At 41.2% G+C, this 17,201-nt stretch overlaps 1 protein-coding gene and 1 long non-coding RNA gene across 2 annotated transcripts in view; one reads left to right on the top strand and one right to left on the bottom strand.

The window, feature by feature from the left end:
* LOC113647559 (NACHT, LRR and PYD domains-containing protein 3-like) overlaps positions 1 to 5,138 on the top strand; it is a 233,062-nt gene extending 227,924 nt beyond the window's left edge. Inside the window, exon 13 of the mRNA XM_047801962.1 lies at positions 3,967 to 5,138. Coding sequence (XP_047657918.1) covers positions 3,967 to 4,144 — 178 coding nt within the window. The 3' untranslated portion in view covers positions 4,145 to 5,138. The remainder of the gene's footprint in view (positions 1 to 3,966) is intronic.
* A 9,136-nt stretch (positions 5,139 to 14,274) lies between these two features.
* On the bottom strand, positions 14,275 to 16,056 carry LOC113647587. Its single transcript, XR_003441701.2, has 3 exons — positions 15,881 to 16,056; positions 15,431 to 15,552; positions 14,275 to 15,324 (listed from the first exon to the last, which is right to left on the bottom strand). It is a non-coding gene; the product is annotated as an uncharacterized LOC113647587 (long non-coding RNA).
* Between the last annotated feature and the right edge of the window lie 1,145 nt (positions 16,057 to 17,201).

The raw sequence follows: 17,201 nt of genomic DNA, 5'->3' as shown, positions 1-17,201 counted from the left end.
AAGTTTGCAGATGACACCACACTGATCGGCCTCATCCAGGACAGTGATGAGTCTGCTTGCAGACTGGAGGTTGAGCGGCTGGCTGTCTGGTGCAGCCTTAACAACCTGGAGCTGAACACACTCAAGACAGTGGAGATGATAGTGGACTTCAGGAGAAACCCCCCTGCTCTCCCCCCACTAACCATCATGGACAGCATTATCACAGCAGTGGAGTCAATCAGATTCCTGGGAACCACAGTCTCCCAGTACCTGAAGTGGGACATTCACATTGACTGTGTGAGGTTGTACTTCATTCGTCAGCTGAAGAAGTTCAACCTGCCACAGGATCTGCTGAAACAGTTCTACACTGCCATCATAGAATCTATCCTCTGCACCTCAGTAAATGTTTGGTTCAGCTCAGCCACCCAATCTGAACTCAGGAGACTACAGAGGGTAGTCCGGACTGCTGAACGAATCATTGGCACAACTATCCCCACTCTCCAAGACCTGTACTCCTCCAGAGTGAGCAAAAGGGCAAAGTCAATCACTCTGGACCCCTCACATCCAGCACACTCACTCTTTGAACTGTTGCCATCTGGTCGACGCTACAGAGCCCTGAGCTCCAGAATGACCAGACATAGGAACAGTTTCTTCCCTCAAGCAATCCATCTGATGAACAATTAACACCATGGAACACACAACATCTAATATCTGTACTATGTATACCCCAATTGCACATTTCATACTTGCAGATCTGTACATACGTACATACATATTGTCTAAATGTTTACTGTTACTTAAACCGCACATTTCACAATTGCACGTGTACATACAAATTGTATATACTGTATACCTCAACTGCACATTTCTCACACTTGCAAATTTGTACATACAATTGTCTATATTTGTATATGTATATTTCATATGTATATTTAAACTGCACATTTCACATCTGTAAATGTGTACATAGAATTATACTGTATATGTCATTCTGTTAGACTGTGGAGCTTCTGGCACTAAAACAAATTCCTCGCATGTGAAAACATGCCTGGCAATAAAGCTGATTCTGATAAATATAAAACTAAATACAGAAATAAATGAACCAAATGTCAACTTTCATCATTACCTTAAACATTTTTGCCTTTACCTAACAAAGTTAAATTAAACTAGATTTGTACTAGATCCGTAATTTTTCGGATCCGTTTTGAGCGTTGGATCTGTTAAAAAATATTTAACTTGTGCGACCAGATGTGATGTATTCCAATGTTGTCCTATCAGGTCAGTGTGCATGAGGTGATAAGAATTATTAAAAAGTATTAATATTAACTTTAGTAATTTTTAAACTGTATCAAAAACAATCTTTTTGTTTTTGATATCTTTTTTTTTTTTTGAATCTTTTTGTTTTTGATACAAATTATTTTGTGTTTTTATTATTATGTATTATTTTTAATGTTGTGTCAATGTTTCCTCAAAAATTACTCGCAGTCTTTCTGGATTTATTGTTGCATTGATTGTTTGTATTTACTCCTTCATTAATTAATTCCTTCATTCACCATGATAAATGTAGGGAGAATACAGACTCTTGCTTTTGCTCTCCTTTACTGGAGACACAAAAGAAAATATTGCAAATCAGTGTGGATAAAACACTACCTGACTCGGAGAAAAGGTCTCGGCGAGAAGATTTTCGTGGTTATTTTCGGGTGTCACGAGAATTAGCTTCTCTCCCATGTTGACGTCTACACGATCATATTGCACATTCCGTGCGACTGCCACTAGGGGCGAAATGCAACAGTCATGTCCATTTGTCGTGTGCAGTGTGAAGGCGGCTTTAGACTTTCCTTGAATTTGGTTTTGCACACACACAGCAGTGAACACACACACCCTGAACACACACACGGACTAGTGGGCAGCCAAATATTCTGCGGCACCCGGGGAGCAGTCAGGGTGGGGGTGGGGGGGTCTTCTGCAGGTTCAGTGCCTTGCTCAAGGGCACCTCAGTCGTGGTATTGCCGGCCCGAGACTTGAACCCACAACCTTAGGGTTAGGAGTCAAACTCTCTAACCATTAGGCCACGACTTCCCCTATATAACTTTAACAGTTATATGTTAACTACATGTGGGGCACAGGACCATTGATTACATATGAATGTCAGGCATTGATTATACATGAAAGAACTAGTCACAAAATCCTTCAACACTGACATTTCTGTTACATCTTCAACTTTATTTGGATTATGGCTGTTTGTGTATTTGATATATTAGTGTTCTGATATTTCATCATTTTTCTTCCAGGCTGTGTGATTCTAACCTGACAGAGGAAAGCTGTAGAGTTCTGTCCTCGGTTCTCAGCTCAAACTCCTCCAGCCTGATAGAACTGAACCTGAATAACAATAAACTGCAGGATTCAGGAGTGAAGCTGCTCTCTATGGACTGAAAAATCCACACTGTGCCCTTGAAATACTGAGGTACACACACACATGGTCCAAAGTTTTGTTTCCTCTTGTATTGCTGGTGAAATTTAGGGAGAAATGTCTTTAAGTTTGAGTGATTAAAATCACCCGCAACTATATAGGCAGCCTTGGGGTGAGCAGTCTGTCGCTAATGGCTGCATAAAGTTAATTCACAGCAAGCTTGGCATTAGCATCTGGGGGGACATATACTGCAGTAACAATAATGGAGGTGAACTCCCTTAGCAGATAAAAAGATATTCATGGTTAACTGAGCAGTTTCTCCCAAACAATGAGTTTGTACAACAGGCTTTGTTAATATAAATGCACAATCCTCTGGATTTGTCTGTTGTTCAGTCTGCCCGGAGAGTGTGGCATCCGACTAGCTTGATAGCATTGCCGGGTATGCCGTTGTTGACCCACGTTTCAGTAAAAATTATGACATTCCATTCCATAAGTCTCTTACTGTTTTCTAGGCAAAATCAAATTTCAATTCAAATCAATTTATTTGTATAGCACTTTTTAAAATTTACATTGTTTCAAAGCAGATTTATAGAAGTATAGAAACAGAAGAGAAAAAAGAAATAATAATAATAATAATAATAATAATAATAATAATAATAATAATAAAGAGAATTAATAATAAAATAAATAAAGACTAAATATATTTAAAGTTTAAAATTAATTGAAAATATAATTTAAAATAATGAGCAAGTCGGGGGTGACGGCAGCAAGGAAAATCTCCCTGAGATGATGTGAGGAAGAAACCTTGAGAGGAACCAGGCTCAAAAGGGGACCCATCCTCTTTTGGGTGACACTGGACAATAAATAATGTAAATGTAAATAATGTCACTTCTACAACAGGAACAAAAGGGTCAGCGCAAACCATGCACTCGACAATAATTACTTCCTGTCAAAATCTTCAAATGATTGCTGATGAAGACCAGACCATACAGCTAACTGATGCAACATTGGTTCAAAGAAGGCATGACAGTCTCTGGGAGGCCCAGTCCACAACAATCCCATAAGTCACTGACTGAACATGCAGATCAATCTGCAGGGTGACTACCGGGCGACGAGACTCCAACCAGGGGTAGAATGTCAGGATTGATGAAGTAGCTCTGTAAGAAGAGACAATCAGACTAGGAACTGATCAGTGTCATCCATTTTGACCACACATTAGTGAGGAAAATGCTGGGTAAGGAGAGCAAGTGTGGTGTTGACTTTGGCTTAGCTTCTATCCCTCCGCACTTTCCTTGCCTTTGTTTATGATCTTGACGCCGCCTGCGAGCACTTCCACCTGGCCGGGAAGAGTGCGTAAACGCCAGTGTTCTGGAGATCTCAGGGGTGAGTCGAGGTTACTGACTTACTGTGTCAGTAACCTCATTACTGTTAGTGATAAAATTGTCAGTGTGGCATAGACCGATATTCAAAAGTTATCTGGAGAGACACTGAGCCATCTTGTTGAAGATTCTGTGTAGTTCATGTTTTCAATACTAAAACTGAGTGTGTTAAGTTTGAGAAGGATTTCTTTCTTGCAGGATGCGTTACTGTGGTATTACAGATGAAGGTTGTGCTGCTTTGGCTTCAGTTCTGAGATCAAACTCATCACACCTGAGAGAACTGGATCTGTATGGTAACGAACCAGAAGAATCGGGAGTGAAGCTGCTCTCTGATCTACTGAAGGATCCACACTGTAAACTGGAGACTCTACAGTGACTTATAGACTTACTGTCTCTTTACTGTATGATATTCAGTAATATTCACTGTGTGCTGTAAAATGTCACATCTAATGTGTGTATTTATGCTTCTGTTGTTCATAAGTAATTTTTTATTTAATTGTTTAAATTTGTTTTTAATTCTGCCCAGTTGGGTTTATCAGAATTAAGGATTATAATCTCACCAGGTCTGGTGTATGACAGGAGTCTCTCCTCAGACCTTTTTTTTTTTTTTAGGATAAATCAGTTATGGTGGTGAAAAGCGTTAGAACATTTCCCACATTTCCAGCAGGTTGGGAGCTGAATTATTCATATTCAGATGTAGAAGATCCATATCAAAAACTGTGATTGATTACATCCTTTTATCTACTCAGCTACAACTTCAACATATTTTACAAAATCAAAGCCAAATCCTTCAGCATCTACACACAACACAGATATCATCACATCATCACACTGATTACACATATGCATATCCATGTCTTGGAGCTGTTTATGGCTTATTTGTACCTACAGTACTTATTTTTCTCTCACATTGTCAGGAATGGCTGGAACTATTCCCTGATTGGACACTAGGGGGACATTTTGGCAGGCTTTGTTTATCTGTGCCATGTGCTTTTGTTTGTTGTTGTTTCTGGATCCATGTTTTGTGTTTCCGTGTTCCTAGTTTCCAGCCCTTTGTTATTTAATATTATTAATAATAGTGATATTTGTGTTATCCCTACATTTGGGTCTTTTAATCTCTGAAAAGACACCAGCTTTTCTGACATTTGTTTCTCCACAAATGACTGTCTCAGTTGTGATATTGATTTATTTATTTTCTTTTAAAGAGAAGTGTTACAGTGTCTTTTCAAACCTGTTATTTGCTTGTTATTCTGTGTTTATGATAACCATGGTTACAGTTTTGATGACTGTTAATACAATTTTGTGTAGATGTAGTATACATGTCATTTCCACTATGTATAGTACAAAATAAACAGTGACTGAGAGAAACACTTCAGGTGTTTGAGGTGTGTTTGATTACAAACCTTTCTGAAGCTGTAACTCTTCTGTCTCAATAACATGATCAAAATGAGTATATCTGAGGAAAAAGTTAGGACACCCTCTGCCCTAATAGCTGGTGTTCACCCTTTGGCTGAAATAACCTCAATGCGTTTGTTGTAGTCGTCTACCAGTTTCTGACATCAACTGAAAGTTTCCCCCACTCCTCAATTATTTCAGCTGTGTGATGTTTGAGGGGTTTCTAACCCTAGGCCATTTTTGCCCCGTCTCTTTCTTATGGAGTAGTCATGAACACTGATCTTAACTGAGGCAACTGAGGCCTGAGTTCTTTGGATGTTGTTGTGGGGTCTTTTGTGACATCTAGGATGAGTCGTCGCTGTGCTCTTGGGGTAATTTTGGTCGGCAGTTTCAGAATTCAGTTGGGCAGTTCAGGTTTTGTACTAACCGTTAATTATACACAAGTCATTTAATACTAACAATCTTAAAACAGTTAGGCCACATGCTGTATGTTGTAACATGTTGCTAATTCTTGGGGGGGGGGGGGGGACACGCACACAAGCAGTTGACAAAAAGCCTGAGGCTTATGCAATATGTAAAGTAAAACAATACTAAAATAATAGGCTGAGGTCTCCAAAGGAAAAAAGCGATCATTTGTTAGCCACAAGCACAACTCACAGATCCCAGTGCACTCACATCAATCCAGCACACATCCAGTTTACACAACAGGCATGGAAGAAACCACCACCTGAAAGGGGAAAGAGGATCCTTCCACCCGTGGGTGTCTCCAGCCACTAAAGCAAAAGAAAGAATAATCAATAAATAAACATATGACTTCAGTCACAAAAGAAAAACACTTCAATGAAGGAAGACAAAAATCCCCTCAACAGACTTTCACAAACAATATGACCATAAATAAGGAAACTCCACCATAAAATAAACATCATAGGAAGTAAGCAGATTATACTTGTCATGACGTGGAACAGGTTAGATCCAAATGCTGGTTTATTAGGCAAAATCCAAGACAGGCAAGGGTCACACATCAGGCAAATAACATCACAGGAAATCCAAGAGCAGAAGTCAATAATCCAGGCATAGGACAGGGCAGGCAACAAACGTTCACAAACACGAAAAACAAGCAAAGGTCAAAAACAGGGAAACAGACAGAACAGAATAAACGCTCAGTATGAAGACAGTGCTAACAATACCTCGCAACACGACAGAGTTCTGAGTGAGCTTAAATAGACCGGGTGATTACAAATAGGAAACAGGTGTGCTGTGCAATGAATAGTGGGAAATAGAGTCCTGATGCTCAAGTGCAGCAAATCCTCTGCAGGCCAGCAGAGGGAGCCCTCATGGCTCTCATAACAATACTGGGCACTAATCCAAATTGTATGCTTACAATTTAATTAAATTGCCAAAAAAACCAAGGACATGCAAAATTAAGCCCCAAATAGTATAATCCAATTCTCCATGTTGTAAGCTGTCATTGACGTTTTGAGGTTTGAGAGAATTAAAGCATAAAATATAACACCAATAGGCACGGGCAAGAGTATTAAGGTTTCACGGTTTATTGCGTTCAGCTTTGCAGAAGGACCCAACACTCTACGTGTAAAATCAGAGAGGAAGGGCCCCAATTATTGATAACATCAGGATTTTATAGACAGGAATAAAATTAAACAGGACATGTAAAACCAAAACATCATCCACCATTGGCTTAGAAGCATCGCCTGCTCATCTTCTGACCAAACTAATCCCACGGGAACAAAAAAGGTCTCACGGGAAAGGTCTGATTAAAAGCAGTTTTAGTAAGAAACAACTGCAATCTCTAGTCACAATAACTACCAGCCATGGGAAATACAGTACAGAAGCCTAGAAGGACAGATTCATGTGAACATCTCTAAAGTAAAAATTTCCACTACAAAGCGTATCAGGAGATATTGATCAAAAAGTCGAAATGGAGGAATCTACACCAAATGTAAACAAAGAGCATCAGATGTTTTTATCATTTACCAATAGGATCGTAACACAAGCTTAAGCTCTAAACATCCAGAAATACTCCCCGCCTCCCGATATTACCAGAAACACACCAGTCTGCTTGCAGGTGATGACTCGCGGCATTCAAAGAAGCTACTGATTAACTGAGGCACGAGGCAAAGGCAAACTATGATGGCACAAACAAATCATAGAATGTACACACAATAAACAATTTGCAAAACTGCTAATTGCTAACTGCACATAAATGCAGCTACTGCCAGCCAAACAAAGGGACAAACCGGATGTGATGCATCCCGGTATTACAAATCGGCTATAATAAGTGTATCTCGCTAATTGGTGAACGCAACTATCATTCGATTCATCTCCTTAATTCTATAACACCATCATACACTGGTAGATCGCTAGCCTCTTGTTGCATACATTATAAAACGTAGATATAAAATGTAAAATGGAGTCTGCTATTCTTTATCATTGGAGATACCAACCATGTTCTACTAACCCCTCTCCTACACTGGTACTCTGCACCAAGATGGCGCCGGTGAGGTCAGCTGCCGTCGTGACTGCTCCGGTTACACTTCGCTTTTTTTTGTTTATTTTATATATATATATATATATTTGTTTGACACACACAACATAGACATAAACAGTCATAATACACACATGTCAAGAAACATTCAAAATAACACTCAGCGATGTCTGTTGTTAAGTGTTGTTAAGGTACTTAATGACTGAGGGAATCAGGCTTCTTCCAAAGCGGGCCCTCCTGCATCTCAGAGCCCTGTACGTTCGCTGCTCTGAGGGCAGTAGAGCTAGATACTCATTTAGTGGATGTGTGGAATCCCGTTCTATTGAAATGGCAAAGCGTCCAATAGCTGTGTTATTGAGTTCTATAAGGTTAGGTGTTGGAAGACCTATAACTATTGCAGCAATATTGGACTGTAGTTGGACAAATAGTGAGTTTGACCATATTTTTAACAGAAAGCATGCCGAAAAAACAAGTTGAAAATACAGTAAAATTGACTGAATAATGCTTTTCTGAATGTCCATAATATGCTGAGCAAAGGTGAGTGTGTTATCCAGTGTCACTCCCAGATATTTGAAATTGTCCACTTTTTCAACTGGTCAATTTTGAAAGACAATAGGGTGCTGAGGTGAAGAGGGACTGACTATCGGCTCTTTTGTCTTGCTAACATTCAGATTCAGGTGGTTACCCTCACACCACTGAGTAAAGTGCATAAAAGTGGTATAATAATCCATGACAGAGTTATTGTCTCTAAGCAGGGCAAGAATGGCTGTGTCATCAGAATATTTTACATTTTTTATGCTAGACGAAGGCCTGATATTGTCATTTGTGTAGAGTGTATACAAAAATGGGCTTAACACACAGCCCTATGGTGCTCCGGCATTGATATTAAGAGCGGAAAATGTAATTGAGCCCATCCGTACTATTTGCTGCCTGTTGCTAAGGAAGTTGTGTATAAGTTGAATCAGCTGAGAGGGGATGTTGAGGTGATACAGCTTCTGAATCATCACATGTCTTTGGATGCAATTAAAGGCAGAGCTAAAATCCACAAAAACTATTCAAGCAAAATTGCCAGGGGAATCCAGGTGCTGAAAGAGGAGATGCAGCAGACAGGCTACAGCGTCCTCTGTGCCTCTTTTAGCCTTATAGGCAAATTTGAGGGGGTCCAGTTTTGGATTCACAGCTGGCAAGATAGATTTCAGCAACAGCTTCTCCAGGCATTTCACAATTATAGATGTAAGGGTAACAGGTCGGTAGTCGTTAAGCTCTGAAGGCCGATGCTTCTTAGGAACAGGGATTAAGACATTTTCCATATGGAAGGTACAGTATGATGGCAGTGAGATAAACCTCACTGAAAAATAAGTGAAAAACATATGAGAGTTCTTGAGTGCAGTTCTTCAGCACCTGTGCTGAGATGCCATAGGAGCCCGGGGCCTTGCCCAGCTTACATCTGCTGAGCTGGTGCCTCACATCTTCCACAGTAAAGGGGGGTGATTCATCAGGGGCTGGAGGAGGGAGGGCTCTCAAGATGTTATCACATTCAGTTGAAAAGTCCTGCTTGTCAAAATGAGTGTAGAATGCATTCAGTTCTTCTACAAATAGTACTGGATCTGTTGCAGAATTTGCACATGAAGTTCTGGGTTCACAACCTGTTAGTGTCCGTACTGTCTGGAATGCTTGTTTTGTGTTCATGTTGGAAAAATCATTTTCCAGTGTGTCCTTGTATTTCACTTTTGCCTTAAATACAGCATTCTTAATATTACTGTTTGCCAATTTCAAGCTAACCCAGTTCTTCTCTCTGAATGCTTTATGTTTTTCTTTAAGACATTGTTTTATTTGGGAAGTAATCCATGGCTTAGAGTTTGGATATTCCCTTACTGTTTTAACAGGAATGCACATGCTGATACAAAAGTTTATATAATCAGTAATAACAGAAGCCTTGTCATTCAGATTCCCATCAAAAATGTTCCAATCAGTGCATGCCAAGGAACCCTGTACGCATGCAATGGCATCCTCTGACCACTGTGGGGCACTGTAGCATTGTGGACTATGTTTCTTCAGTTGTTGTTTATACAGTGGGAGAAGTGAGATGTTGTTATCATCGGCAGCTCCTAGCGGTGGGTAAGAGCAGGAACGAAATGCATCGGTTATATTGCCATAACACATATCCAGGATGTTTGCCCGCCTTGTGGGAATATCAACATACTGCTGGAATGACGGCAACACACAGTCCAACTTGCAGTTGTTAAAGTCCTCAGAATGAACAGCGGTGCACCGGGATACTTAGCTAACTTGTTGTTAGCATCCCCGGCTATAAGCTCAGCTGCTTTATTGATATTAGCGCTGGGGGCAACATAAAGACAGCTGACCACAACAACAGGGAATTCCGGGGGCAAATAGCAGGGACGAAGGGACACAGTTAGTATCTCCAACTGTACATGACTTGTGATGTACTTTGATGTTATTACACCACCTTTTGTTTATGTACAAGCACACCGCACCGCTGCGCGTCTTCTCCAATTGCTTGTTCTGTCTGCCCTAATTATTGTAAAATCGCATCACGGCTATAGGTGAGTAACCTGTTGCCGGTGTCTGTCGGGTGTGCGTGGTTCCTGGTTATCAGCCATGCCGTCAGGATTATTGTGATATTAATCACCTTGTAGCAATGAACCATTGTTTATCCAGCCAAATATAACTTAACATAGAACCAATTTAAAAAATACAAAAGACGTTCACTTATCACTCATAAACATGACAAAACTAGATCAAACAAAGTACAGGTCGTGCTGTCACAGCAGAGTATGTGCCATCTTGGATTTATAGGAGATCATTAGATATGACAGAGCCACTCTTACATCTATTGGTGTACAATACACTCACCATTCGCCATTTTAAAACCTGGACCCATGCTGGCCAAGCTAGATCCTGAGGGGGAACAAAGGACGCAACCCGCATCGGCGTCCGCTTGGGAAACGAACCGGCGTCAGGAACAGGCTAAGGGGACGCGCACACCGTGCTCCCTAACCAAGTATCCTGTTAGACAACATCCAGGCTCTGGAAAACAAGCTTGACGACCTCAGGTCAAGGGTCAAATTCCAGAGGGATATTCAGGACTGCAACCTTCTCTGCTTCACCAAGACATGGCTGAACCCAGCGGTACCAGATTGCGCCATCCAGCCAGCCAAGTTTTTCTCGGTTTACCGCATGGACAGAACACTGAAGTCGGGGAAGTCAAGGGGCGGTGGAGTGTATCTGATGTTGAACAACCACTGGTGCAACAGCGCAAGCATCATTCCTTTTACACGCTCATGCACACCAAATCTGGAACTACTGACCATCAAATGTTGGCCCTTCTATCTACCTCGGGAATTCAGCTCGGTCATAGTCGGTGCCGTTTATATTCCACCTTAAGTGGACACGGACACTGCAGTATGGGACTTACAAGAGTCACTAACACCACACCAAACACAGCATCGGGAAGCTGCGCTCATTGTGGTTTTAAACATTAACAGTGCCAACCTCAAACGTGCACTTCCAAACTTTCAGAAGCACATCACCTGCCCCACCGGGGCGAAAGGACACTGGGCCACTGTTACACACCATTTAAGAACAGCTACAAGGCACAATCACGTCCACCGTTTGGGATATCAGACCATGCCGCCATCTTTCTCATGCCTGTTTACAAACAAAGGTTGAAACAGGAAGCTCCAGTTAAGAGGGAGTTTGTGTGCTGGACTGACCAATCAGTGACCGCCCTGCAGGATGCTCTAGATGACGCAGACTGGGACATGTTCAGGTGCATCTCTGATGATGTCAACATGTTTACAAAAGCAGTTGTGGGATTCATTGGGAATCTAGCAGATGATACGGTGCAGAAAATCACCATCAGAACATTTCTCAACCAGAAACCGTGGGTGGATAAAACCATCCGTGATGCTCTGAGATCCCGCTCTGCTGCCTACAACACGGGGCTCGCCACCGGGGACATGGACAAGTACAAGGTTGCATCTTAAAGTGTGCACAGAGCGGTGAAGGAAGCAAAGTGGCGATATGGGAGGAAACTAGAGTCACAGTTCCTACATGGTGGCTCTAGGAGCCTGTGGCAGGGGCTAAGGAACATCACAGACTATAGAACACCTGCTTCAAGAATGGGAAATGTGGACACTTCTCTGGCAGATGAGCTAAACACCTTTTATGCTTGCGTCGAGGCTGCAGCTAACCACACTTGCGGTGCTAATATCACAAACAGCACACACGCTGAGAGAGCTGGAGAGGTAAACACATTCACCATCTTGGAGCATGACATGAGGAGAGCATTCAGGAGAGTGAATACCAGGAAGGCAGTAGAAATAAATGGCATCACAGGTCGGATTCTGAAAGCCTGCGCTGACCAGCTAGCACCAGTGTTCACTGAGATATTCAACCTCACAGTGTGTTGTCACCTCATACTTCAAACAGTCCACCATTGTTCCTGTTCCAAAGAAACCCCAGCCTGCCTAATTTTTCGCTTTGTCGCGGCAGGCGAGTTCCACTTGCAGTTCCTGGTTCAAGCCCTTCCGCTATAGCAGCTTCAGCGGCCGTTCCTCCCAGCCTGCTGCCGCGGCGAGGGTGAGGAATGCCAGCACATACTCAGCGGTGGTGCGATCGCCCTGCAGGATTTTCGGTATACACTCCTCCGCGCTCTCACCGGTAGCGGAGTGATCAAAGACAGTGCGGATTTGTGCGAGGAAGTTCTCGATGGTCAGGAAGGCGGCTCCGTCTTCTTTCCATATCGCTGGCCTCGGTCGGATATATAGCGGGCTGTTGTGCCACGAAGAGCGAGCATTGCATAAGAAATCCCTTACACCTCCTGGGATCTCCGTTGAACTTTTCCGGGAAGGCGAGGCGAGGACTGGCGGCATACACGACGGCTGTGGGCGGCATCGCCGAGGGTTGAGGGCTTGGTGCGCCGGCGGTTCTTCGCAGGCTCTGCGACGCCGCAGCGAGCTCATCGGTGAATGCGGTGAGTTGCATTAGCTGCTGGTGTCGTCCGGCGGGCTGTTGGGCTTGATCGGAGAGCTGAGCTGCGAGTTGAAAGACCGCTGCTGGATCGTTCGGCGGTGAAGTCTTCTGTAACGGAGAGTCGTAAGGCGGATGATCCATTTGCAACTTTTAATAAAGACAAACTCGTAGTCATACAGGCAAGGACAGGGCAAGTAAACACTATATCAGAGGGCAGGCAGGAATCGGAAACGGTAAGACAGGCAGAAGGTCAGGGCAGGCAGCAAACAATCACATCCTTCTTCACAAGTATCCTTTTTAGATTTTTTTATTAATTATTTTGTTTATCACGACTTACTACTACTACTACTACTACTACTACTACTACTACTACTAATAATAATAACAGAAGCAGTACTATATATACTTATGGGAACAAATTATAGTAGCAAATAAAAGCAAAATAAAATAAATTAAAAAAAAAAAAAAGTTAATACCATAATTTTAGAGCTCTGTACCTGAGTTCATAATTGGCTCATAATTGGCTCATAATAATCATCACTGGTGACTTTTACTCTCAACATTTATCTATGACATTATTAGTTTATTATGTCATCATTTGCATCACTACTTTTTCTAACTTCCTATTAATACGTGGTTTGATAACAATACGTGGCTTCACCTGTTTTACTCAACACTGTACAAAAGGCAACATCCACATTATTACAATAAAACAACTGCTATCTTTTAGTTATAAGGTAATATTTCCTTTTCCCATTATGGCTTTCTACAAATATAGACTTACAATTAGACTTACAGCTCTGGAATGGAAGAAGAGCAGTCAAACTCCAACAGCACAATAATCAATATCACAATCAGAAGAAGGAAATATCTTTATGCGTCAAAGAGTGGGTAATTAAACAAACAAATAAACAAACAAACAAACAAAAAACATCCAACTAACTAACTATACTGTATGTACATACAGTATGTAGCTTATATGTAACAGGGGGGTATTTATCCCATTGTTTTGGGGAAATACAGCCCTGGAAATCTAGACAAGGAAGGGATCCTCGTTCCTGCTCCCCAAACATTTTTATAGCGTTTGAGGTTCTCCTCTCAAGATGTTTAGAATTCTACTAATTTAGTTTGATGACAATTGTGTTCTAATTTCAGAGTGGTCTATTTAGGTATGCTGTTTGGTATGTCCCATAATTGTCCTTAAATTCATTGTGCAACTTCATAGACACACAAAGCAGCTCACTTAAAACTTACACTTAAAGCGCTCTCTCTCTCTCTCTCTCTCTCTCTCTCTCTCTCTCTCTCTCTCACACACACACACACACACACACACACACACACAGGGGTAGGAAAAGACTCTGCTCTATTACTGATGCATAGATAAACTCACTAAACTCACTAAGAGAAAACAAACGTGATTAAAATCCCTCAGCAGTTCTGATCAGCAGTAAAACTAAATTTAAACATAGATCAGTTCAGGAGAGGTGTAATCAGTAATGTAATTGCTGAATCTATATCATTACTCAAGCTGTGTTTTTCTAAGTTCATTTTAAAGTTTCTTTTATTTAGAAGAACATAGGCAGGGAAAGTGCACAAAAGTACAGGAGAGCTTTTATTATAACCAAAATCATATCCAAAGCCAAAGACAGTTAATAAAACAACAGGCAATACATAGATTTGAATCAGTATATGGTCACACAGAGCAAAGCACAGGTTGTCATGCTTTGCTCTTTGTTTCTCTAGTCGGCGGACACAGTGGTGGTTAGCAGGTTGAATAAATTCATCAAAGTAGTTTTAGCATGAAATACCACCTGAACTCAAAACATATTGCGGGCTCTGCAGTTAGCACAACCCCAGATGCTGCAGGCAAGCTCCGCCAAACCACGCTGACTGAAAATCGCCGCATATTAAGTAAGTCGTCCTCAGAAAAACTAACAAATGCAATATCTAAATGGATTGCAATGGACTGACAAGACAGACAAGTGGAACATTACAGAAAAAGTGACCACTATCAGAACGGACAGCGCTCAAAATATGGTTGCAGCAGCAAGAACACTTCCGTTTGATCACATCCCCTGGGCCGCGCACATATTTCAGAGGACCATTACTGTTTGCCTTTCGGACAGTGGGTTTGTTGATGCATTGACAAAGTGTCGCTAAATTGTAGGACATTTTAAGCACAGCCCTGTTAAAACAGAGGAGCTACATCAGCAACAAACAAGTTAAGTTGGGCTACTTTAGCTAAACAGAAACACAAGTTAGTCATGCTGACTGCTGCTGAGTGGGACAAACTGCACAAGCTGCAGATGCTCCTTGAACCATGCAAGTAAGTCTGCCACACATCCATCCTGATTGTGGTTCCAGCTATATTTGTTACACAGCTAAAATGTCCTAGAGCTCTCACTAAGCAAGGTAAACATGCTTGTTACAAGAAAAAGCCTTTAAAAAAATCCATAAAATGAACTCTAGAAAATGTTAAGGATTTTAAAATCACCTTTTATATTCATGTTAAATATGCTTATCTTAGCCTAGAATAAATGTACTGAAATGTATTTGACCTTGCCTTCAAGAAAGACCTTGCTGAACGCCAAGCTGTCATGAACAATGAATGGCTGAAACTTTCATCAGCTCTTGACCCATGTTTTAAGGACTTGAACTGCCTAGCAAGAGGAGAGAGAGAACAGGTGTGGTCCAGCTTTGAGAAAATACCACAGACTCTGAAAATCATGTTAGCAATGTGCTACAAAACTACAGAGCTCAACCTACTATTGAGATGGATGTGTCCTTTAGAGTGGTGGTCAGTTAATGCAGAGGCCCATATTAAACTGTCATCCTCAGCTTGCAAATATTTGGCCATGCAACCCCTGTACCATGCGAAAGACTTCTCACTGGCGGGCAACATTGTGCAAAAGAAGAGGGCATCTTTAAACTCAGAAAATGTAAACAAATTAGTTTGTCTTAGCAACTGGTTGAAGGAGAAATAAGAAATTAGGGTTTCTTGTTAAATTACTGTTTGTAGCCTAAGTGATAGGCTTGTGTTAAATAAAAAAAACTGCTTTTTGTTATATTGGTTGAATCTTCCTCAAACACAATCATTTTAAATGACATTTTGGGGGAAATTCTCAACTAATATTTATGTGCAATTAAATGTGATTAATTAGATTAATTAATAGCCACATCATGTAATTAATTAGATTAAAATTTTTAATCTCTTACCAGCCCTAATTTTTACTGATTTACTCTGAGCAGTCAATCCATCAATGATATACAAACCAGCATCGCATCTTGTGACAGAGCGAGAGAAAGTGTGTGTGTGTGTGTGTGTGTGTGTGTGTGTGTGTGTGTGTGTGTGTGTGTGTGTGTGTGTGTGTGTGTGTGTGTGTTGGGGGTGGGGTGGGGTGATTCTGTCCTACTCCTGTTGTTTAAATTGCGGATGGCAACCCAACTATAAGATGCATTTTTCGCCACCTACTGGATTGGAGCATGGAGCAAATCGTCTGTGTGTGTGTGTGTGTGTGTGTGTGTGTGTGTGTGTGTGTGTGTGTGTGTGTGTGTGTGTGTGTGTGTGTGTGTGTGTGTGTGTGTGTGTGTGTGTGTGTGTGTGTGTGAGCGAGCTAGCTCCTCCCTTCTACAGGGAAGTCAGCAGCTCCATTTTGTGACGACTGAAAAATTAAATATTCCAGGAGTAAAAACACAGTGAGTATATTTTTTCCTTTCAGTCACCTGACTGGACGATTTCTATTTTTTTCTATATTTTTTTTCCGTGGATGTAACAGATTTTAAAACAAGGACAATAACTAAATACAAAGGGGAACAAAGGACTTCCTGAACTGTATAATATTATTATTATGATAGGAAAATATTTTTTATTCATACCAAACAGGCCTGATTGTGTTCTGTCTAAATTTAATTGATTGTATGTTTCAAACTTTGATCATATTTACTGAAAGTGTGTGTGTGTGTGTGTGTGTGTGTGTGTGTGTGTGTGTGTGTGTGTGTGTGTGTGTGTGTGTGTGTGTGTGTTGCGTGCTGCGTGCGTTGCGTTGCGTGCGTGTCTGTTTGAGCTCCTCCCTTCTACAGGGAAGTCAGCAGCTCCATTTTGTGACGACTGAAAAATTAAATATTCCAGGAGTAAAAACACAGTGAGTATATTTTTTACTTTCAGTCACCTGACTGGACGATTTCTATTTTTTTCTATATTTTTTTTTTCCGTGGATGGAACAGATTTTAAAACAAGGACAACGACAACGAATACAAGGGGAACAAAGGACTTCCTGAACTGTATAATATTATTATTATGATAGGAAAATATTCTTTATTCATACCAAACAGGCCTGATTGTGTTCTGTCTAAATTTAATTGATTGTATGTTTCAAACTTTGATCATATTTACTGAAAGTGTGTGTGTGTGCGTGTGCGTGTGCGTGTGCGCGCGCGCGCGTGTGTCTCTGCCATTACCCCCTCTGCAGTATAAACTGTAATGAAAGTGAAAGTCAGCAGCTCCATTTAGTGTGGAGTGAAAACTAAAAGATTTGAG

The sequence above is a fragment of the Tachysurus fulvidraco genome, chromosome 16 (assembly GCF_022655615.1).
Source record: "Tachysurus fulvidraco isolate hzauxx_2018 chromosome 16, HZAU_PFXX_2.0, whole genome shotgun sequence".
Classification (NCBI taxonomy): domain Eukaryota; kingdom Metazoa; phylum Chordata; class Actinopteri; order Siluriformes; family Bagridae; genus Tachysurus; species Tachysurus fulvidraco.
Note: the sequence above shows the minus strand (reverse complement) of the source record. Positions and strands in the feature narration are given on the sequence as shown.